Source organism: Hyposmocoma kahamanoa, unplaced genomic scaffold, assembly GCF_003589595.1.
Source record: "Hyposmocoma kahamanoa isolate Upper Pololo Valley unplaced genomic scaffold, ASM358959v1 202, whole genome shotgun sequence".
Taxonomy (NCBI): Eukaryota; Metazoa; Arthropoda; class Insecta; order Lepidoptera; family Cosmopterigidae; genus Hyposmocoma; species Hyposmocoma kahamanoa.
This window is the reverse complement of record NW_020653726.1, coordinates 15296141-15321901: the sequence shown is the minus strand read 5'-3', so window position 1 is coordinate 15321901 and position 25761 is coordinate 15296141. Positions and strand designations below refer to the sequence as shown.

General features: G+C 36.3%; 2 protein-coding genes across 2 annotated transcripts in view; both read right to left on the bottom strand.

Annotated features, from left to right (window-relative positions):
• Positions 1-1520: 1520 nt before the first annotated feature.
• Positions 1521-3633, bottom strand: LOC113226907 (protein dpy-30 homolog). The gene is made up of 2 exons (XM_026459712.1): positions 3468-3633; positions 1521-3203 (listed from the first exon to the last, which is right to left on the bottom strand). The coding sequence occupies exons 1-2, from the start codon at positions 3543-3545 to the stop codon at positions 2946-2948; spliced, it is 336 nt and encodes a 111-aa protein (XP_026315497.1). The 5' UTR covers positions 3546-3633; the 3' UTR covers positions 1521-2945.
• Positions 3634-5345: 1712 nt separating this feature from the next.
• The window catches only part of LOC113226940 (anaphase-promoting complex subunit 11-like), a 66238-nt gene continuing 45822 nt past the window's right edge, over positions 5346-25761 (bottom strand). The window contains exon 3 of the mRNA XM_026459751.1: positions 5346-6437. Coding sequence (XP_026315536.1) covers positions 6288-6437 — 150 coding nt within the window. The 3' untranslated portion in view covers positions 5346-6287. The remainder of the gene's footprint in view (positions 6438-25761) is intronic.

Here is a 25761-nt window from a genome sequence, read left to right as displayed (position 1 = left end):
GTTCTTAAGCGCTCCATCCCTCAGTTCTCTGTCACATAACCTTTCTAATGTCTTCAAGAAGAACGATGTGAGGCTGATTGGTCTAAAGGACTTCGCGTCAGTGTAGTCGTGTTTTCCTAGTTTCGGTATAAATGACTTTTACCTCTCGCCAGCTGTAGGGCACATAGCTGAATGCTAGACAGGCCTGAAAGATGTTGACCAGGTGCTGGACCAGTGTGTCCCCGCCCCATTGTAGGAGTGCGGGGAATACTCCATCTTGGCCCGGAGCTTTCTACGGTTCAAAGGTGTTTACTGCCCATTTTGTCTTTTCGTATGTTACTACTTGTTCAGCATATCGCCAATTATGGGTCGATGTATTGTAGTTCATTTCTTCGCACCTTTCTTCTTGGACGAACCTACATCCTGGGAAATGTGCTTCCAGTAGGGTTCTCTCCGTGTCCGCAGGGGAAGTTGTGTATGTGTTGTCTATTTTGCGTATTGAACCTAGCTCAGTTGAATTTGAGTTGCCTAGGATTTTCCTTATTCTGTTCGCTTGTGCACAAGACGTGATGTTCCCGCAGTAGCCTCGCCATGACGCGGTGCTCCTGAATCGTATGCGCTTTTTTAGCTTGGGTTTGGCCGTCTTGTAGTTTTCCCAGTCCTCCGCGCATGTGTTCATTGCTCTATTGAAGCGTCTCCTTACCCTTCTTCGTAGCCTCACTGGCCACAGTAATAATTCTAGTGTGTGTGGCCAGTGGTTAACAAACGTTATTATAATTCATCGAGTATATATCCAGAAATAGAGACGAAATAAGGGCCATATATTCTTTGTAACACATTAGCGATACAGCTCTTATAAATATCAACTCTCGTTTGCACTGAAATATAGACAGGCCAACTACTGACCTGTGTATATGTCTCCGTATATTCCAAAAAATATTCTGTATTTATTGTAATAAAGATAATATCTCTAACAATGGCGTACTGTTCTATTCGGTGGTGTGGAAAAAACAGCAAAACATCTAATTACAAAACAAAGGGAATCATATTTCATCATTTCAGTAATTAAATATGTAATTTTGCAATTTTCGTCCATTATAGCAAAGCTCAAGTTAACTTGTCGATTTGAAATGAAACAATGGACGACACCCGTCAATTGTTTCGAACTCGGGCTAGCCAATCGGAGGGCAGTTGTCACAGTAATGATATGGCAGAATAGTTTTCAAACAAATTAAATGATGTTTCGTCTATTTCTGGATATATTCAACTAAATATGTCCATAAGTATAGAAAAGAAAAAATATATGACTCACCTATAATATTCCGTGATGTCTTAGGGCAATATATTCTGGAGGCTGTATGTAGGAGGCATATTTGTACTTATTAGCCTTATTTACCAGACACGTCTTCTAATGTTGTATCCACAGATAAAAAGGTAGACCACCTCTTATCTATCAAATTAAAACCAAAAAGTTATATGACTTAGCATTTATTATATTTAATAATAAAATAAAAAAACTAATTCTCCAACTCTCCTTGAGCCATGTTGAATATTATACAAAAATGCTAAGCATCACATATGAGAAAATATTTGATTAACATTAATAATGGGTGAACAAAAAAAAAGGTTTGGATGTCGTGGCATTTACAATTATTATTAATTATGTTTATGGAGTTTAAGTTTGTTGGAAGCATCATTTTGTTTGAACTCCACTATAGAATTGAAAAAAAAAAGACAAAGCATTATGAGTTTTATATATTAAGTACCTACTTGTAACTTAGATGTGTCAATTGAAATAATCTTTGAAAGTCGTAAGGACAACTTGAAAGAATTGAAAAAACTTTAAAATAGATGCTTGTAGAAGCACTGCAGTGGCGCGACTTTTTATGTAGTTTTAACGGCTTTGGCATAATACTATACAGCCTGTGACGGATCTGACAGTGACAGTAATTTTTAGTTTACAAATTTCGACTGTAAAAATAATAAGCGGCAATCTATCTCACCACCACTCTACATGTCTGTCAACCCTGACGTTGGCGAAATCGTCTCGCTAAACGACGGAGCCATACATATAAAAGTTGAAGTTGACTGTAAAAATGGCGCGCGCATGTCACGAGTGTCACTGCAACTGCGCAAAAAAAACATCGAATTTAAAAGCGCAGTGTAAAAATTTGTTTCAGGAGCTAACACACACTGATGATAGTGCTGATTTTTTAAATAAAAATAACAATACCAGATTGAACAACATACTCAAAACTAAATTCAAACTTCGAACTCATAATGTGTGATAAAACTTAAATGTTAGCTCGTTCAGCCTTCTAAATTTGAATTCAAACAGAAAATGTTTCATTCAAGTACAATTAACAATAGGCCAAGCTTTACACAGTCACTTTGTGCGTGATCAGGAGAATACAGGATTGCACGCAGGAAAGCCTGCACACGAAATCATGCGCGACCTGTTTGAAATATTTTAAGCTAAAGTTCTTTACCGCATGATTGCTCAGGAGCATACATGTAAAGGCTAGTAGCGCAGGACAGACTGCATGAAACTGGTACATGTTGGAATGCACAGTTGTGTATGTTACTAATGAGCTCAATCACCCAATTGCACACAATTGCTGTATCACGCTATATAGTGTCTGTGTCAAGCTTGCTATCATGTAGTGTAGTATTCTTAAGTTTTAAATTACTTGTTTGTAGCAATAACATTATAAACATTGCTATGTGAACACAGGTAAGTTATGAAAATTGCTCAGAAAACAATTGTTCATCCCAAATATACATGTCATAAGTACTTAAGACTAATGGGTAAACTATAGGCGACAATACAACCAGAGTGTCCAGATACATCATATTCCCTCTTTCTTTGAAATTTACTTGACAATGTGAGAAAGGGAGATATGAAGCTGCTACATTCCAGCTGCTAACTATAATTCCAACTATAAAACCAGTCACTTTAATAGCTATTATGATTGTGGATTCTGTGGTGCATTATTATTTGAGCCAGAGGTAGGATTGTCAAAGGTACACTTGTTCTTCAAAAGGTATGCTGCGAGGTAGTTGATTGGGTCCGGTGGCCTCTCCTTAGCCAAGGCGGATAGCCCTTGTAAGAGTATCGGGACCACAGTTTGGTCCAAGTATTGCCGTGTCGGTAAGGCATTGAGGTCGATCCTTGACTTACGCGTCGCGTTGCTTTCGTTCTCCTTCTCCATCGATATTATTTTCTGTAATAATTCGAAAAAGGAGTTCAATAATTCAATTGGAAATGTGACCAAGGAGCACTAATTTTACAAGCATTCTCAATCAATTTTGCAATTGACAAAGGTGAATGCAATTTCGATTAATGATATTTATGAAACCGTTTTACAAAATAAAAGAACTGTTCCGCCAACGTTTTATAAATATTCGTATTGTTGAATGTTTGGTAGAACATCTTTTCATTAAAAATGATATCATTCGATTTTCAAAATACATTAAAAATCACTAACCTTTACAGTTTCTGGTATTTTCGAAGGTGGTGGCGGTGGCTCTTCTTTTTGTTCACCCAGCAGAGAGCGTTCTGACATGGGTTTCTAAACAGATATTAGCTGTTCACCAGAAATCAAGTTATATTGAAAAGAGAAATAAACAAAGATTCAGCCGACCGGACCGTTCGGATCTGTCAAGTTAACAAAAGTCAAATATGTTTTTTTTTCTTAGTACTGTGTACTATTGCTCGATTTCAAACATTGGATCGATAAAGTGTTTGTACAAACACTTTATTGATTGGAATACTGTTGGGTAATTTTTCGAAAAATGCCAAGTAGTGTAAATTTTTCTAAAAAATCCCGAAAAATAGGAAAAATATACTTTGGAAGCCTCACATTATGTTCTACTTTCAGAAATGTCTTTTGAAGTTTTATTTAGCGTGAATTATAAAATGTAACTTGTAAAAGGCATCTAAAGAAAACGAGATTTAAAATGCTTTAGCGAAAAAACCTCAAACAACCACACCACCACCACTTGTTGTTGGTCCATCGTTTTCGTTCAGTAACATCAACTTTTGACCGATGTCAACGCCAAATGTGGAAAATTAAAGAAAAAACATTCGAAAAATATCCGGAAAATATTTATTTTTCTGAATAATTTTACAGATACGAATATAGAAACATTATTCGATTTTTGCAATATAGTTAGGATCTTTTACATAATATAAGTATATTTGTTTTTCCATAAATGCGAAGTCAAATCCACTGTATTCATATTTCCATTTCCGCTGTCGTCGTATGTCAAGAGTACATCAAGTTGAACCCTTGGCTTTTGGAAATAAGTAGTCAAGGTCAAGGTGGAAAAATGTCCACGCCTAAAGAAAATCGTTTTCTTCAAAAGTGAATTTTGCTATACAAGATTATTTTATAACTCACGCTAAATAAAACTTCAAAGATATTTCTGAACGTAGAACATAGTACCAGTCTTACAAATTATATTTTTCCAATTTTTTGAGAAATTTTCCGCAAAAATTTCCGGTATTTAAAATTTTTCAGAAAATTACCCAACAATACAAACATCACTATACTATAAAAAAAGTTTACTTTCTTTATAAATAAATATTTCATTTTGGCTTGGTTACTTGGGTTTGGGAAGTAAAATTGTTTAATTCATAAATATTGTTTATTAATCGGACAAATCAGATTTTTGTCAATGTGTATAATATTTGTAAAAAGCATAAAAAACGGGTTTTTTGAGTAAGAATCCTGAGCATATTCAATGAGCAAGCATGAGAAAAAAGTGTATCACTTATCACTTTTACAATAACATGTAGTTGCTATTGCTGATAGATGTGCATATGCAATTGCGACTTAGAATTTTCCAGTTCTCTTTATTGTCATTTTGTCTTTAGGGTCAGGGTCAATCTACACGCCTTCCAGTGTGGAGGGAGAGTCCCCACTTAACCCCTGAGTCTCCCTGGGCTCAGGGATATCCATAAAGATTTCCTCCGTCAAAAAAAAAGCGTCAATCTACACCGTGGTTAAATAAAGAAAACACCAAATCACGTTAATTTTAACGATTTATTTATGAAATGCCTTAAATTCAGCTACACCTATTTATACAATACACACCATATACACACCACGCGTTATAAGTTTTATATTTATGCAAATGCAAATTTTTGATTGTACGTGACTATAATAAAGTATTTTACAGTAATAATATACTGAATAGTGGGTTTAATGAAGAAATAACTTAGAATAAAAATATGTTTTTAGTTACTTTTTATATGACAGTAGAAAAAGAAAATATATATTGCATTACACACATTTACAAATAAATATATGAAACCATATTACATCACTCTTTATTAGGTAAATGATCTTTATTAGATAAAAGTTGACTAACTCACGACAAATAAACAGTGCTTTTAGAACTGATTTGTTCACAATAATCACATATAATAAAAATTATAAAATTGGCAATTTTGAGCTGCCGAAAAAATTAAGGAAATTTCAATATTTAGTAATCTATTTATGTAATAAATTTTCTATTGCTTTTTAAATACTTATATTTGCCTTACGATAATACAGGAAATCTAATATAATAAAGAAACAAACTTTTGAAACGTTCCAAAAAAACATAAGTTTCGATTTCGACGGGCCGAATCGATTCGTAGTCTAAGTAACAATCGATATCTAGTTCAAATCCAGTAAATTATTGACAGTTTCTTCCCCTACTTCCTGACATTTTCTTATTGTATATACAATGGCCAGTTGCGCACAGTTTCTAAAACTTTTTTAATCTTGAAATAATTTTTATTTCCCATATTGGTAATCTTTCTAAACCTAAACAAGTTAAGACGACGCTTTTTTTAAATGCATTCTTATTAACCCTATGACCGCCATGGACAATTTAAAGGGTTTTACATTAACTTGGCTGATACGCCAAAGACGCCTTAAAGGGTCAACGATCAATTTGCAATTGAAATTAATAAATAAATACTAAGATATTCCATCTATTATTTGTATATTCTAGTTTAGTATGATGCTCAGTTATGTTCTTCTTTAACTTAGGAGAATTGAAGTGACATGTTATGAATATCCACCTATATTGGAAATTCATAACATGTCACATCACTAGGTTGGCGTCCAGGGAACGAAAGTAGTTTTTTTGTCAGTGGCGGTCAAAAGGTTAAAGTTTTAGAACTGTGCACAATAGAATCGATATTAATTTAATTTTGTTATATATACTAATATACCGATCTGAAGTTCAGGAGCTTATATCAAGATAGATCTTGAGATCAGTTTATTAATACAGGCTTTATGAATATATTTTTTTTAAGTTCTAAGGTAGTGTGGCGGGGGTGGAGGCGGTGGTGCGGGACGGAGGCGGGGTCCTCGCTCGAGCTGCCGGCGCCAGGAAGCCATGGTCTCGCTGAGGGTCCACAACTCTGAGAGGAGGGAGAGGTCCAGCTGCCGGAGGTTAGCCTGTAAAGAGAATATTAAACGTCAATATTGTGGAATTTTACTCAAAATACGCTCTACCATAATGACAGGTTTCATGATGGGAGGTGACTCTGAATATTTATAATGAAAGTCTTTTCAGATAAATAGATATTTCATTCTGCAAAATATCAAACTGTCACCTTGGATTCTGTTTAAAAGCGAGCCAAGATGCTGTATAGTTGCCTGTTTATCGGTATTCTACAGGATATATATCACGGAGCGTGTGAAGAAATTCCACGATTTAATTCCGCCTTTCCATCATCGGAAGAGTAGACGCAGCTGCGTAGGCTGGGATTTGAATAATATAAGGATATTCCAAAGATTCGCACGAAGCATTTCGCTTCCACATTTATATAGCGGGCGGATATGGAGTGGAATTCTCTGCCTACAGAAATGTTCGGTCTAAACGGTATAACTTGGGTCTTTTCAAGACGAGAGTGAATAGGCGTTATTTGGTGGTGATGGTGGATGGATGTGATGGTGTGCGCATGCACCATCGTCGACCTCATCGTCACTTTCCACCAGGTTAGTTGGAGGTCAATACACACTTAGTTTTTAATAAATAAAATACTGTTTGTATTTCTTTCGGTAAAATAAATAATAATTAAGGATTAATACAGAGATCGAAAACTTAGAAAAAATTACTTCGGTCCGGCCGGATTCGAATCGACACGTCCTCCAGCAAACTCTGCCTAAAAAGTCGTTAAAAACCATATACAAAGATCCGACAACAAGCACATAGAGAAATTCGTGATGTCCGCTGCTTCGTTCCGTGCCTTAGTTGGTATAGCGTCTGGCACGGTTTGCTGGAGGGCATTAGCTAGAATCCTCCCGGATCGAAGGATTTTTTTCTAAGTGTCCGATCTTTTTATTAATAATTATAACGAACTAGTGGAGTAATTAAAAAAAAAAAATATCGAACCATTCTGACATTAAATAAAACACTTAATAATTAAGTATATGAACAGGTATACAAGTATATTTCAGCTTCAAATAAAAAACAGAACTTCTTAGCGATTTTCTCAGATAATTATACAAGTCAGTCTGAAATTTAATAGTCAATCATTATGTACTTGTTTTATTGAATTATGGCTCCGAGTCGCACTATTATTATTTACATATTATGAGGAGAAAGCTGTGAAAACATTGTGAGGTATCGCGCACGGATCTAAGAATCGTGATCGTAGAAAACACAAATGGCGATTATGGCATTTGCCCTTAGGCGATTGTTTGAATATTTATAAGTTTTATTTAATGTAAGAGTGCATCGTTGCTATACTCGCTTAATTATCATAAATTTTGTTACGTAAAGATAGATAACAAAAAATGTTTTAGTCTGTACTTCTATTTGCATTGCACAAGTTACATCAACATACAATTGATAAACTTCTGAGCAAATTTATAGATTCCAATTTATCATTAAAATATTAGAATAATTTCTAAAACCATTTGTAAATGTGGGAACTTTGTCTATGCATTTTTGCCTCGAGATATAATACCTAAGTATTACCTATTTCTGCCGCCGAGTTTCGTTTTTGAAGGGTAAGGGTGCTGGTGAAATTACAGGCACATGGCACTTGTCAACTTATATATCAGGGTGACGGGCGCAACGGCAGTACCGCTCAGGTCTTTGTGATTTAAAGCTCTTTATAGTGGCACTGCAACTGTTATGTTTAGGCGTACAGCGCTTAAGTGTAAAAATAGCATTTGCAAAAACTCATAGAAAAACATTCACAGCACAATGCAAGTAAAACGACCTTCTTGCGCTCGAATGGATAGGAATGCGACACGATCTACAACGTGTTATTGTCGTTAGTCGGGTTATGGTCGTATGTAGGTTATATAGTGATTGATATTGCGCCACTATAACTACTATTAGATAACTGATTGATACAAACACATATTATATGTATATAGGCGAGTAATTTTAATATTGTTTTAATATACATAGGACTCTGTGGAGACGTATATTAGCTTTAAGTTGAACACCATTTATTTATTTATTTATTAGAAATTTGGCAGAAAAATGGTTGCCACTTCTTCAATATAAAACTTTAAAAAAAAGTAAAGTTAAAAGTAGGTACCAAGAATTTAGTAGCAGCAGAACATCTCGTGATAGAGTTCGTCCAAGGGAAGTACTGCCACCTTACCTATTTCTGCCGTCAAGCAGTAATGTGGGCATTGCTGCGTTCTGTTTTTAAAGGGTAAGGGTGCTGGCGAAATTGCAGACCCCAGGCAGTTCCCAGGACGAACTCTTTCACAAGGAGCTTGTACTGCTGCTATAAATTATGTCTCAGAGTGACGGGCGCATTACCCCTCAGATGTTTACGATTTAAAGCTCTACGTGGCACTGCAATTGTTATGGATACGCGTGTCGTTTACTACCAGGTGCACGACTTCTTCGTCCCGTCACTTGATATCATAAAAAAAAGAATAATGTATGAACAGTCTGGTGCGAGTCGAGCAGGCGGAAACGATTGTTACTAGATACCTAGGTATCTGCCTTACGCAGTGGTGATGTGTATATGCAGAAAAAATAAGGAAAAAGAAATAAATGAAGCCCATAGTATTAAACACTCTTTCTACAAAATAATCTCAGTACAGAGTACTAAAAAACCGACCTCAAAAGTAAGTGGAGTTACGTCTATTTGCTAAGTTTTATTGAAATATCCCCTAGCTCGCTACTATACAGAACTTGACACTGGAGATAATAAAAATCGGTCCTCACTACTCAAAGTATATTGAGAGAAAAACGCCTTGAATTAGAGAAATAGCAAAATCAACCATTAAAGTAATTGCTCCTAAATTAAAGTTAGGCGCTATTTATAAAAATGAATCTTCATGCGTGAACAGCCACCCTTCGAGGTGGATGCTTTTCTTCAAAATGAAATGGGACCACTATGGAAGTACCCCTTTCCAACAAAAAAAAAGAATCATGAAAATCGGTTCACAAATACCGGAGTTATCGCGTAACATACATACAAAATAAAAATACAGACGAATTGAAAACCTTTTTTGAGTCGGTTAAAAATACAAACAAGCCTTTACAAGGTGTCAAGATAAACATGAGAACTTTGAACAGAGGAAACATAGGCTCCATATGATTAACCAATTAGGCATATCGGCTAAGAAAACTGGTCCACCTTCAGTATTGACCATATTAATTGTAAATGAGGTGAATGTTTTGTTGCTGTGAAATATGTTCTAGTAAACCAGATTGTTGAATACTGACGTACGTATTATTATTTTTATCGTACTTGTGTAGACCTGATCAATAATATTGTCAAGTGAGATTACGTATAAAAACTAAGTAGGTACTTTTTTGTAACGCTTGGTGGTTAAATGGTGTTGTCTTGTAGCGGCCATGTTTAATTAGCAAAAAGAGGTAATTGAAATTAAAAAAAATCCTAATTTCAACAGAGAATATGGTTTCTTCATACCACCAGCTTGGGATCCAGTATTTCCTCTGAAGGCAAATCCCATGTAGACATAAGACTACTACTACTTATTAATATGTTTTACTTTATTTCTAATTTCCTTTTAATTAAAATATATTAAATTTATTAAAAATCACATTTATAATAATCATCATCATCAAATGAATCATATCAAATTATGAATTACGTATAAATTGGAATGCCCTTTGGTAAATTAAAAATACATATAACTTTTGTAAGTTCATAATAGGTTTACATTAATATTAGACATTACTGGTTGATGACTTTACCATCTCAGTCAGCTGTGACTATTGGGTCCGTAAAAGGCCCCAAAGTTTGGTTTGTTTAAAAAAACAAATATACGGGACGTACATCCGAAAATAATACTTTTATTTGCAATCTGTGAATCTATCTGTTAAGGCCACAGATTTGTGTACATATTTCTAAAGTGCACCTTACAATGTGCACATAATGTTTGAAGTAGGGTTTATCTTTTTCTAGTCGTGAACCCCTCTTAAAATTTGAAAGAGCCCACGAACCCTTTCCGAAAAGATGAAGAAAGGCTAGCGCACTGCATTGACGAGCGTTTCGCTCGCTCCATCAGTCGTTAAAGTGCGCGAAAATTCAAAAAGCTCACGCAAACGGGATTTTATTTACTAACAACATATGTATTATATACCACTTTTTATATTAATGGATTATGTTAGGTACCTACGCTTACCATGTACCCCGTTCACGACACGGACCACTTAGGGGTCCATGGACCACAGGTTAAGAAACCCTGGTTAAAAGTTATAACGTCACCGCAATGCTAAGTGCCGTTGTACACTGTGTAGGTCCGTACGGTAGGTACCCTAGCCTTACCTACAATCCCAAAACGGCTGTTAAATTTAATCTCCCAATAGAATATTGATTTAAGACCGATTTAGAAGCTAGTTTACAGGCAAGTCTAGCTTGCCCGCTCGTCAGTGGTTTTGTCCATATACGGTAGAGTCGGTCTAATAAACGCACCCACGTACAAATCCAGTATTTATAATTGACAACTTGCTTGTTTAAGAAGATTTTAGAGCACAGTTTTATCAGGATATTGAGTCGTAAATTGGATGAGAAATTACAAAATCTTATCCTCAACCTAACCTATCCATGGTGGAAAGTAAACGTGTGGACGCGGATGGTGCACTTAGGAAATGCCTGTTCACTCTCACTTTCAAACGTAGGTTGTGTCGTTCCGAAATAGGCAGTTATAAAACTTGTTAACGCTGAATCGACTTCAGAATTGAATCAATACTTCCGCTCGGACCGCTTGTGTTGACACGACATGCACAACGTCTTTTTAGCTCTTGATTTACATGAACATAAAGCTGTCTGACTGCTTTAATACGATTCCTGTTTCAACCTAATTTTTTTTTGTAGCACCAAGTGATGGGACGAACAAGATGTGTAAGCGACACGCCTGTCTATGCAGTTGCCATTGCGCCGTCATTCAGAAACATAGTGGGCAAGTCCCATGTGACTGTAATTTCACTAGCACCCTTGTCCTGCAAAACTGGAACGCAGTAGGTAATGCTCACATTAACGCATGTGCATGCATATGCAAAATGTCATCAGTGGAAGAATTATACCTCGTGTTGTTGGCCAAAGTAGAAAATAAATTTTTGAAAAATGCATATCGATGTATATTTAGATTCAATTTTCAAACTGTTCCAGAAGAGTGATCGTGCGTGTGTGGCGCTGCAGCTGGGATGACATATGAATACGTTGCGTTTCATAATCCGTGAATGGATGTGGAAATTAAAATTCCTCACGTTATTGCATTGTGCAGATGTGGATGTTGCAGGGTTAACAGCGCGCGAAATAGGAAAACGTTTTCCTCTTTAATGTGCTTTGGAGGTAAGTATATATTGGCATTTTTGGGATGCTATTCTTGTGAGATATCTTTTGTTGTGTTATGATATTTAAAGAGTTATTGGCTGCTGTAGTCAAAACCCTAAAGTTCAACGTGAGTTGCTTTTGGATGAAAATATTATGAAAATTTATGCAACCTTGTATCAATTACCTATATTATTTTTGTATCGCAATATTGATTGCTAAATTGTAAAAGCTCAATTTACATTTCTACGGATTAGCATAGAAGCGAATCCTTGTAACTGTAGCATAATGAAACTTATGTCGAATGTGTAACCTCAAAAAAATGTCGCGCGTTCTCGAGAATTTTCGCAGCTACCGTATCGTCTCCTCGGCAATGTAAATTGATCATCAGTCGAAATTTGTAAATTTATCCATTCCACAACTTGTTAAACTAGATAGATAAATTCTACCGCACAGCGAACAACCCTGACAGTGCGCAGGAAAAGAGGGAAAGTAAAGTAGATGTCGGACGCGGTCTACCGGAGACGTAACCGCCATCGCGATTGATCGCATGTAGATCAGATTATAACTAGCATTTAGGCCGCGATGTTTTCTGTTTGACTAACTGTTGGCTGGATTAAGGTGGCTATATGATTTGGATCTAGCTAATACTATTTTCTGTTTATAGAATTCTTTTGTTATGTTTCTGTTATTACTGATACAAAGGTCGAACAAATACAAAAGAAAATTCTTTCGATTTGGCAGGACTAGAGCTAGAGACGTTGCCAAATCCTTAAGAATTTCTCTGTTTTTTTTTATATTAACGGCTTTTTTGCCGTACTTATGAGAAACCCAAATTAAGTTTTTTCTAATTTGGTTTGGATGTTCTGGGTACCAAGAATAAATTCCGTTGCTGTGCTACTCATAGTACTGGGAATTTCCTAATTTGAGACAAAGTAAATGGTGTACTTGTCTGGCACATTATAATCCATTAACAGCCAAGATAATTGAAATGATGTCAGGTTTCACCTGCAAATACTTACAATGGTTACTGAATCCTTTGTATAGCCAAAAGTTAAATAAATTATTAGCTCCATAGCTCCATTGTATTCATATCCTCACAAGTTAGTTTGACTCATTAAAAATCTGTTTAATAACAATATTATCTTGTCTTAAAGTCTTCATAGATAGAGATTCATTGTTTTTAAATTGCGTTTCACAACTAAGTTCTAGCAACGTACGAGAAAGAAATTATACGACGTGATGATTAGAGCCAAAGCTAATACCAATTCATTAGCGTCTGAATCGAGATTCGCATTGGACTGGATCTAGTGCACTTTCTTTAATCTCTCCACCACATTTATCTATCAATTGCGTTGTACACTTTTTTCTACAACGCGTTGGATTATTTTTTACTTTATTTATTTATTGAGCCTTCGTTATAGAGCCGTCAGCTTAAACTAAAAATTAATTAGTGTAAAAACTGTTACTACAAAACGCCATTTTTTCTCCCGTCGGTAATTGTAAAATTTTTCGTCTTTCGGGACAGGCTAAGGCGTCTAATTAGACATATAGCTCATTTACTCATTTAATGTTATTTAATTTTCTGACATTTTTTTCTTCTCTCGTTGAAACATCTGTTTTTTTTATGGCATCAGTCTGCCGACGGCAAGGTAAAAGGTTCAACTTCGTTTTTCTTAGTTAGCATATGTATTTTCTGGTAAATTAAAGACCACAAGGAACAAGACTAGGTTGTCATGCTACGAGAAAATCAATGCTTTTCATTTCAATGTAATATTTCTTCAAGCTATATATTTAGGTATGACTTGGAATTTTTAAGTTTCATTTGATACGTATAATTCTGCGCTACTTTTTTTTAATATCAAGTAACGGGACGAACAAGTCGTGCGCCTGATGGTAAGCTACACGCCTGTCCATAACAGTTGCAGTTCCATTCAGAACGTTAAATCGCAAAGATCTGAGGGACACACTGCCGCTGCGCCCGTCACCCTGAGACAAAAGTTGACAACATCTTCTTTTTAATCATGCGTAATGAAGAATCATTACGAGTAAAAATAACTTGAAGTAATAAAATCCTTTATTATGTTCTATGTGCAAACTATTAGAGAATTGGAAAACTAACATAGTAATAATTTAGTGATTGTCAAAGCGTAGGCGAAGGAATCTAAATTCAATTTGGTTAGCGGCGGCTGCGGCGCAGCGATGTATATTGGTGGACAGTTGAGATCGAGTCCGCCGACACTCTCGAGTGCATTCTAACATCATATAATAGGTAGGAAATATGTCGATGACCGTAGTAAATACAGGGCTGACACCTAAGAGTCCTCTGTTGCTTGCAATAATATTCAAAAGAAAGAGGTGTGCTTTGTCGATTAGTTATTGTCTAAGATAAGCGACGGAGCGTTCCATTAGGAAAGGATATTTAATAAGAAAAACATTCGAATATTTTGTCTCCGAAATGAAAAAATCTTTACGAAACTAAATCTAGCTTGAGTATGCAGGAAAAAGAAAAACTCGAGTGAATAAATAAATTTCTCACAGATGGCGGTACGGCAAAAAACAAAGATCTGCAAGAAGCACATAGTAAAATTCGTAAGGTCTGCTGGTTCGTGCCGTGGCTTAATTAGCAGAGTATCCGGCACGGATTGCCCGAAGGTGCTGGTTCGAATCTAGCCGAATCGAATGATTTTTAAGTGTTCGATCTTTGTTATTAATAATTATAACAAACTAGTGAAGTCATTTTACAAAAAAAAATAATAATACCATGATAGCAAAACGTCGTGACATGCAATTAACTTAAAGAAAAACTTTGGATTTATCCAATAAAAAATTTACAGTTGTCTTGGTATTGATATCCCTAACAGCAATATGAAACTGATTATTGTCCTTCAAGCGACGGCAATTCAGCCACTTTATATTCCGATTGTGAACTGCCCAATGCAATACAGACGTCTAACTCTTAACAGGCACTATGAATTTATAGGTGTCTGGTAAAGGGAAATAACCACAAATTGTTTAGTGGACATTAAACAAATTATTTTATCTATGACATTACTTCCCACTGGGTAACCATGAGCTATACTTGTTACTTCAAAGTCAGACGATGAAATTGATTTTCTTTTAGTAAAGGCTCACGTCAAGTAAAGAAAGCGACAAGGTTGAAAGGCGACAAGAGCATCGCTCTTAAACTGAAGATTTTTCAGACGAAAGCTTGACAAAAATAAATTTATTGGAAATAAAACTGTCATTGTACTGAGAGAATACGTACTGGCAAGAAACGTACAGCGAAACTTAGAGATAATTTTGCAATTCATATTTGCATATTGGAATTCAGGGAAGTTGGTTCAGCCAAATCCATTAATTTCGCGTATCCAGAGCAAATACCGCGATGACATCCAAATGAAAAACGGCTTACAAATAAACATCGTTTCCACCAGCTGCCAAATGCTTCATGTGGATCAAATAAACTGAAGGCCGAATAATCATGCCAAGGAAAATGAGAGAATCCAATTACCCGCTTTAGAGAATTGAACAGTGTTGCAAATGGACATGATAAACATGTTTGATCTCATTTGTTTCCCTAGTACATGAGCTGTTAGTTGAAATAACCTACACCGTAAGTTGTGGGCAGTTTCTTTTCTGTTGAATCCTTATTTTGGTGCGAAAAAAAAGATGCTTACGAGAAATTTCACGAGATCGTGGAATTTGTACCAATAGAAGCAATAAGAATTATCTTTGCGTGAGAGTCCACACGAAAGCGTTTAACGCAAGAAAAAATACTCGTAAATTACTACAATAATGTTCAATCGAGAACGACCGAAAATTAAATTCTTTGTAGAATTGATAAAAAGCCACAAATGACGTAACTTACAAATTTAATATTTTTTTTACGATACCAATAGACGGCATGAACAAGTCATGCGGCTGGTGGTAAGCGACACGCCTTTCCATAGCAGTTCCAGTGCCACTTAGAGCTGTAAATAGCAAAGTTTTGAGGGGCACTACCCGTCACTAAGACCTAAGTTGACAAGTCCCATGTGCCTGTAATTTCACCACACATAATGTTCACAAAACTTCATCATAAATTGCAATTCAAAAGCAATATGGACTTTCCTAAAGAAAAAGGGGAAGGATACAAGATTTTTGATCCTTTCGTGTCAAAGGATCGTTAAAAATGTCCGCATTGTCACTAATCCTATCTACTGGTGCTTCCTGGGCCACCAAAACACCATAACGAACGACACCAAGAAGGGGCCGAATATTGGTAATTCAATTTACTAGCCGCTACTTGCCTCACCCCGGATATGGTTGGGCGATGAACTTTTAATACATACAAGTATTGTATGTCATGCACGATTTCGTAGAGCAGGTTTGGTATGGAGTGAAAGGACTACGATAATTAGTTTATATACTCGTGGACCATTAGAGAGAGGGACGGTGTGTGTTTCTAAGGAAGTTAGAGAACGTGGTGCCTTATTTTTTTGGTGAAACAAAAATTATTTTAAAAAACCAAAAACCCGACTGCAAAAATTTAGCTTGAAACAAAAAAAGTTATATAAAAAAATGGATTGCACAAAAAATAACTGAAGAGATAAACAAACTTTTTAACCTACAGAGCTTCAGCAGAGGTCATTGACATAGTTAGGAAGTTGTTCACTTAGCTATAGAAAATATGCAGTTGACACCCGATTTAAACAAATAATAAAATATAATATAAATGTATCTCGGATTTTATTAGGAGTGTGGGCGGGGATAAACCAATAACGTATGTTTATGTTTTTTTAACCCTCCTTCTGACGCAGTTGGGTCAAAAGAAGGCTAATGATTAGCAGTGTACACTTTCAAAGTCTAATTTACTTAATTGATTTCAACGCGTTTCATAGGCCAGATATTGTTATTTAAAATCAAATATGGCTTCACGTCACAAAGTTATGGCATATTGAAAAATCATCAGATTACATTGTGATAATGATAAATACCTATAAATAAAGCTTTCAAATGCTATTCAAATAATACAATCAGCAGTGAAGGAACAAAATTTGACATAATAGTATTCAGAAGAACTTTACTTCCTTTTCAAAAACGTCTATAAAGGTAATAACATAGACACAGCCTGATGCTAATTGTATAATCTTTTTAACTAGTACAAACACTATGTTCATTTCATAGTCGTCAAGTTACGTACGTCTCAAAGATGGCTAGGCCACGGGCCCCCTCATAGAACAGGGTCATGGTTATAGTTACTTTACTCATGTAGATACAGATTACTCAGAGAGTTGGGTATGACCATGGGGCTTCAATTCATACTAATTACTTTAGAACACATTTAAAACTATAGATGGCGACGTTTGGATAAAATGAAAACTAAGAAGTATTGAATCTCGAAAATTGGAGGTGGAATACTAAATAAGAAGTATAAAATATAATAAAGAGAATACTTAAACAACATTTTGGGAATGTTAAAATTAAAATAATTTAGAATTACGAAAATTTGATGGTTGAAAAGATAACGAATCGCAGGTATTCTTTTTGATTTGTTAGTTTACAATCAATTGAACATAGATGGCACATCTTTGAATTCATTCTCCAGAATAACTAACGAGTTAGCACTAACTTATCTCTTTAAAATATTAAAAGTAACTGACTCATCTTGTGTGAGATTTTATTATGTTATTGTATACAACAATCACCGCCAGATCAAGAACAATAACCTTGACAATAATGTAATAGCTGCTATCTGTTGTCCTTTTCGAATATTATCACAATTGCATCGCGGGTTCATTTGGTACCATCTATTGATCAGCGTTAACAATCAAAACGAGCGTTCGAAGAAGCCGAGAGAGTGCGAGATGTCTTTGTATGAGATTGCGTATCTGTACTAGTATAGTATTATATTATCTGTGGTATGACTTTGAGCTGTTGTTATATCATATGCCGATTATTACTAAAGAAAAAAGTTCTAAAACGAAAACAAAACTACGACCAGAAATGCTTACAAAAACACTCCAAAACAAACATAGCGAAACTTTTAATTTAAATCTACTAAAAACATACATTTGAAAAAAGAGCCAAGTTTGGAACAACAATCAGGTGGGTGCATGTCATTAAACGAACTTAAATCTAAGTTGCCAACTTTAATTAAAACTCTTTGAGATTTACCTACAAAAAAAAACGATAGTGATATCTTGATAGTTTAAAAAAGAATTGTTGCTTGTCTACAAAATTTCCAACTTGGGCAGATTTCACATACGAGTACATTTATATGTATATGTATTCATACACTTTGTACTTGACAATGCTATCGTAAATTATATCAGACATTAAAATGATAGTATAACATGTTCTACAACATATATTATAAATAAATAACATGGGAAGTGCCGACACACAATGTTTTCAAAAAGTGTGTTTTTCTTATGAGAAACTTCAAAGTTAATAGATGTATATGTACTTAACACAGTCGCACACAGATTGTAAGACAAAGGAGTAAAAATAAAGCGAATAGTAAACACAAGGGAATGTTTAAAGGCAAAGGAAACGAGGGCTGTGCTATTCAAACAGCCGGAAGTCTGCGGTTCGACGCCGTTTTGCCTACCTTTTTAGGTGTTCGCTTTGGCAATTCTCAGGTTTCATTTTTTCTAATATAAGTAAGATAAGGTTACGTTTATCCAATATCTCGCCTGGTGTAAGTAAATGCTCGTCCAAAACCGCGTAGAAAACAATAGGTATGTATTAAAAGTATTCAAAGGTATTATGGTCATTTATTATCTACCATCAATTACAAAATATAAGTAAATGATCGAACATAGAGATTAGATACGGGAGACATGAGCACAAACTAGGTAAGTCCTGTGCTATGATACTCTTGGCTCCCCCTCTCGTTAATATACGCTCTATATATATACAGAATTACTACGTTCCGGTTTTGAACGGTAAGGGTGCTGGTGAAATTACAGGGACATGGGACTTGTCAACTTATGTCTCAGGGTGACCGGCGGGCGCTGTGGTGGCAGTGCCTCTCGCATTTTTGTAATTCAATGATCTGAGTGGCACTGCAACGTTATGGATAGGCGTGTCGCTCACCACCATCACACGACTTGTTCGTCCGATCACCTGATATTATAAAAAAACAAAAAATTAATTAAATAGAATAAAATTGCGAACTGTTTACCTGGTTTACTCATAAACAGGAAGCAAATAATTTTAATTATTTTCCAAATCATAATTAACTCACAAAGTTTGTTATTATATTGATAATCTCTTTTAAAATAAAAGTATTAATACAATCTTTATTAACTTAAACGATAACGCCAGTGAACGTCTGAGATGATGAGTGGCGTCTCCCTTGATAGGGTCCTGGTAGAATTTCAGCGTCGTGGGCAACTGCGGCATTTGTGCGGAGCCAGCGCAGCGCAGCGCCTTGACACTGGCATGACTTCCAAAACTATTTAATTTAATTACTTCTATGTAAAATTGTACGTCCCGTCTGTTATTCAAATTTGTTAATTTTAAGTGGTTTAATATAGTAATTACAGTGATAGTTTTAGATCTTAGTAAATAAGTTGTCAGTTTATATCCATCTATCTAAATTCTTAACTAAATATAACATGGTAGTAGTTTAGTTCAAGAGCAGTCTTCACGAATAGACGTCAACAAATAATCTTCCACACACTTAAATGAGTGTTGTATAATGTTATGCTGTCGATACGTATTAATCACTTCCATAAATAAAATGCCTTTGACCTTCTCATCGCAGATCAAAGAACGTTCAATCCTTACCGGATCGGACGTCAGTTTGCGACGGCTTCTGGGAACTATTAGGTCAACATCAGTAGTTGGCGTTGTAACGGATCGGTTCAAAGGAAATTCTCGTTAGCGCAATGCGCCTGCGTGCACTCTAGTCCGGTGTTAGATCACCATTGATTACGCATTTTAATGTTTTATTTCTGTTCCCAAAACAAGAATGCTTACACTTGCTATTATGGGAGTTAGTTCTGTTACCTATAAATTATCTAATATAGCGTTGTTTATTGAACTTCCTTTAAACACTTCTACTTGTATTGAATAAGTTGCTAGACGTTTTCTAAATATAATTGACGTGGATCGCGAGAACCTTGCAGCAGAGAGCAACGGGTCGTCGGTATCGTGCCACTTTCCTTCCATTGCCAGCAGCTATTTTATCAGAGTACATGGAGAACAAATGCTATTTACTTTGTTGCAAATCGTACGATAAGCCATCATCTTAAGTTATAGTTCTTTATTTAATAATAAGCTATTGTTTTAAGAAACAAGAAACTTAAAGGAATTATAGAAGTTAAAACCTTATACGTAGAGTTTTAAGAATTATTGTATATTAAGTCGTGATTTGTTAACGTGTATTTGGTTTTCACGTTATATCACGTTACGTACTAATTATAGTTGTCAGTTTTCAACTTTACAAGGTTCATCCAACTAATCGTAATATTAGCACAATGTTTCCAAAAAACGAACTCTCCAAGTTTGAGGTTTCGTCAGTCAAGACACGTAGCGCGCCTGCATTTGTAGCTGGTTAACCAAAATGTATTTATATATTATAATGTTAGCAGCATTGTGTCGTGCAAGGAGCTCGTTTTGTATTGTTCTCATTTCAATCGAGTGTATCGAAGCGGGCTAATCGATTTATTACTTACTAATGGTATTTTGAATTATCTTTTCTCCAGATACAAGAATTTCAAATGGCTGTTTTCGTGTACAGTGGAATTGCGTTATTTCATTTCAAATCATTAAACAATTAGAGGATACAAAACACAAAGAAAGCCTTCGACGTAATTCAACGTGTCCAAGTAGTATAATGGAAACAAACGTAGCTATCAGTATCGAACGTACAACTATAAGAATAAGCATGTAATTGAAATGAAACAATGGACCTATAACACACAATAATTGTAATCTGGTATGTAACACCGTAAAACCCGGAAAAACATACATATTTTCAGGAAAATAACTCTTCGCTCGTTAATTCACTTCCATCTCTTCTTTTTTTTTTTAAACTCACCAATATTTTCAGTGTTGCCATTTTTTTATTGCTTATACCCAAATCGAATCGGTAACATATATTTTTAATCTTATAGTTATTGCAACCAGTAATAAACATTTCAAATCAAATAATCGATTATACAGCTTTTGCTAACACAACGATGTCTTATTCTAGTAGTTAGTGGCAGTAAAACTCCCTAGCTAAGCTCATCGCATAAGGGCCGGCGCCGGCGCCTGCAAGGCGAGCATTCGAGCACCCACGTGCCCCTGATTTGAATTCAATACGTCTTCAGGTCCAGAGACACGAAGTCGGGGACCTTAACGGAAGAAAGCGAGTGTGCTTTTGTAAGGATTACCGGGAACTGAGGTTGATCATACTCGGGTGAGTGAATGAACTCAAACAAACAAACAAACTCACGTACAATGGTTAAGTACTACAAGTGTATAATAGAAATCACTAAACTTAATCAAATGGTCGTAATTGTTAAACACATTGAAAACTTGAAGGCATGGTCAGGATCCAAGGGCCTTGAAATATCACCCAAAAAATTGAAGTAGCATTGCATCATATGCGTTTCCTTATTCAACTACAAGTTACTCAATGCAAGAGAGCGGTGTTGACATACCAGAGCGTGTGTTTAGGCATCCGTTACAGTTAGCCAGAGGCTTGAGGCTCAGAGGCGTTAGAAAAACGACTGGGACCAGTCCACCCACGATAGGCGAGCTATGTCCAAGTTTGTACACCGGCTCTGTCACGGCTTGTCTTATTGATTGGCTTGTTCTTTAACGCGGTGGGCTTTATGTTTACTTCGATTAGGTCGTGGGCTGATCTCGATCAGACAACCAGCGTATAAGTACTTGTTCAGTGAATGGGAAAAGGAAATCATGCCGACATATTCACTATTCCAAATAATATTCGCCTTGGCTCAAGTTCAATATCAAGAATTAGCAAGGTAAACTAGAAACTGGCGTACAATCTCTACATCGCAATTCACCTGTCTTCGCAGGCCAGTTACTTAGAGAATAGATCGTTTAAAAGATAAATTGGTGTACTTTAGTGTTCATGTAAGTATACAATGGCGAATTCAGGTAGTTGGACAACGACCACGAACCGGCCAGATGTAATTATTTGTGCAGAATTTTAAATCGTTGAACGTGTGTGTTTGCAACTGGCCTAAGGATCCGGTTTGGAAATTAAATTACAATCCGCATAGCAAAAACAAAAGAATTGAGAACGGTCTGTTCGTACGGGGCCGCTAAAATAGCGCTTTCCACTTGATATACTACCATCAGTAGCAATTTCATTAGCAGTAAAATGAAGAATAAGTAAAATATATTGAACTATCTAAGCCAACTTTTCGAAAAATTTTTAAAATATTATATATATTATATTATATGTATTCTATTTCATTAATATTAGAAGTGAAGTTAGAGTACAGAAAGTATTGAGAGATTTTGAAAGATTTCATGCCTAGTTTCCTGATCAATAAGTTCCTTAAATCAATGCTATTCCAAAATGGTAAATAGCAAACAATATGACTGATTCCAATGTGCGGCAAAACAAAACGGGATGTATTGTTATATCCAACATATTATTATGCTTGTGCAAAATACACAATTTACGCATACCGTGCTCCTGATAAAATATTAGTCGAGCGTGTTTTGTTTTATTTAGGGATTGCGTCAACTGGTTCAGAAGGAACGTTGTCTTTGAAAATATTATCGAGTAATTTAGTTACAGCTGTTGTAGTTTATAATGTTACGTTCCGATTTCATGTATGACTAATAGTTAATTTAGAGTTACACCACAATGTGCTAAAAATAACAGAGGCGTCACCAGCTTATTGTTACAGGTGTGTAATATATATTATGGTCCACTATCAACTTATAATACTCAAAGTAAGTAATTACAAACAATGCAACATTTTGTAGTATAGTTGACATCGTTGCTAAATAGATTTTGTGTATTCTGTTGTCCACACAGTTTATGCACATCACTTGACACCGTCACTACGCACGTACCCTCTTAGCCCCCCATGCGCAGACGCAGGCCGTGCGCGTGCCTGTGCAATTAACAAGTGGCCCGCAGCTGCGGCGTTACATGTATTATTGTTTTGTCCTGCGCAGTAAGCACACTTCACAAGTTTAAGCATCTGCTGTTTACCTCTTATCCTTTTTGAATAAGGTACAAATTCTTGAGGTCCATGAGGAATGTTGTTAATTATGCGATGTGACGTTAGTTGTATCCAATGATGCAAAGTTACACCATGTCAGACACGGCAGGTGAACGAGGTTAAAATAAAGGGTCGGGTAAATGGTTACAAGTTTGATTATCGCTACGGGTGGTCAAGATATTCTCCAGGGCATAACTGGCTGGGTAGGATGAAGTCATTTGCATGAAATTGGGTCTTAATTGGGATTTATATGGAAAACAGGTGATTTTGTAATGGCTGCAAAAAGCGCTATACTGCAGTTGCGATGGGGAATTGTAATTAGTTAACATTTTTTCTGGTTCACTACCAGACATACCAATGTGCTAATAAAAACTGACGATGAAGTAAGGAACAGGTATGGTAATAATTCAAAAGACCCGGTACTACAATTATTACACTAGTACAAAGAATTTGAACTCTTTGCGATATGCAATGAAGATGGAAATTCTTACTAGCATCAACATCTTAGGGTTAGAAATATAAATGTCTAGCGACGTGTGAGGTATAATTGCCACATCCATTATACTGTCTCCAGAGTCCCGCTCATGTAACCTAAGACACAAATAGACTAATAACAAAAATTTCCTGCTTTTCTATGTTTGTTTCGTTTTACGGAATAATCGTAACACATGATACGCATCTGACATACAATTTATGCACTGATACGCATAATGTTCCATTCGCCATTGTTGTCATCGTGAATTTGAATTTATACGTTCTACGTAAAGAAAGGATATTATTTGCATTGTTTATTCTTACATTGTTGTTACTATAAAGCTCAATTAGTAAAGTCTATATAGTTCGGGTGGAATAGTAAAGGGGACTCTAAGGGGGTATACCTTGGCTCCAAGGCTGCTAATTTGAAATCGTCTCAGTTGTGTGCAGAGATGGACAGTGGGTTAAAACCCAATCAACCCAATCAAGATTCTAACCGGATTTTTACCCAAAGTGTCGGGTTTTAAACCATTTCTGCCCAAAATCGTGAGCCGGAACGGTGCATTCACAGTTTGATATAATTCCATAGTTGTTACAAATTCCGTAGTAAAATGTTTTTTAGACGAAAAAGAGGCAACTCTACAGAATCAGACTATCTTGCAATCCTTTCAACCCGGCCATCCAACCCGATTTTCAAGTGAATCGTCTAGATTACAAAGCAATAAACACTTTGTAATAAAATCATTAAGTTTGAACAAAACTCGATTTACAACAAATATATATTTTTTTAATAAAAAATTTGTGCGCATTTGGCCTCCATCTCACCTGGTGGAAACTGATGATGAGGTTGACGATGTAGCATGCACACCTAAATAATGCCTATTCACTCTCACCTTGAAAAGGACCAACTTATAGCGTTCGGGGAACAAGTCCGCAGGTAGGGAATTCCACTCTCTAGCTGCTCGCGATATAAGTGTGGAAGCGAAATGGAATCCCAACCCACGTCTAGTCTCCCGATGATGGAAAGGGGAAGGTGGAATCAAATTATGCAATTCCATCGCACACTCTCCGTGATGTATCCTGTAGAGTACCGATAAGCACTTTACGGCGGTGTTCAAGGCTCTGTAGCTTCGCCTCTACTGATTTCGAGTCACCTATAAGCCTCTTGCCACGCTTGTCTATTAAATCCAAGGTGGCCAGTTGGTATTTAGCAGAGCCATCCCATAAGTGGCAGCAGTACTCCAAACACGACCGGACTTTGTTTGGTACAGCTGAAGCAACTGTCCCGGTGTGAAATAACGCCTCACCTTGGAAAGGATGCCAAGCTTCCTGGCTGCATTTTTGGCCGTGGATTCAATGTATCTGCCGAAGTTCAGATTGAATGACAAGTCCATTCTAAGTAGGTGAAGACGGTCGGCTATCGGTATGGATACATCACGAAAAGTCGGAGTCAGGTCAAAGGGACTCCGTTTTGTGGAGAATAGACACGCCTGCGTTTTGGTAGCATTAAATTTGACAAGATTGGCATCGCCCCAATCAGAGACGCCTTAAGTATCAAATTCAAATGTCTTTCTATAGCCTCGCTCCATAGATGACAGGCCTACACAAGAAGATCCCCAGTATATCGCCCTCGTCGAAATCCGTCCTGGCGATCACTGAGGAGTTCGTTGTCTTCAAGGTACGACAGGAAACGGTTAATAACTATACGTTCCATAGTCTTGCAGAGTATGGAAGTGACCGAGATAGGTCGATAGTTGGCAGGGTCAGCTCTGCTTCCTTTTTTCGGCACAAGTTGCACGTTTGCAAGCTTCCACGACCTGAACTACATCAGTCTCAAGTGAGAGGCGATACAATATTTAGTTGTAAACAGTTTTTGCTGTTGATTTCGGGCATTAATAGGTTTTAACCCGATTTAAACACGACGTTAACAATGCGCCGGGTTAAAGTTCGGGCGCTTGCTCATTTCTTGCTGTGTCTCGGCTAACCTATTTTAAAAATGTACTTTTCGCTAATGTTATTTATACCTATATGGCTGTAGATAGTTCCACAGGATATTTGCCTTCATCCAACCAACCATGCAATAACAAAGGTTTATTTTGTGCTTCGTTAGGTATACTCCTAGGAACTCATAAATCGATGCACTTTACTGCAACTGTAACTGCACCTGCGCAAACATCCCGAGCTTTAAACTTTACGTTACTTACGTAGGTCCAAATTCCAGAAACAGGTCTAAAAAAATCAGGCTCAGATGACTTTACAATGGCCATTTTTCTAATACATGAAAGTAAAATAATACCAATATTCAAAATTAATATTAGACATAACTGGTTGATAACT

What these genes read in the sequence shown, in the direction of transcription:
- LOC113226907 (XM_026459712.1), bottom strand. Translation starts at nt 3,545, where the DNA reads ATGTCAGAACGCTCTCTGCTGGGTGAACAAAAAGAAGAGCCACCGCCA. An exon ending in AAATACCAGAAACTGTAAAG is followed by an intron (nt 3,204 to 3,467) that starts GTTAGTGATTTT and finishes GAATTATTACAG; the next exon opens with AAAATAATATCGATGGAGAA.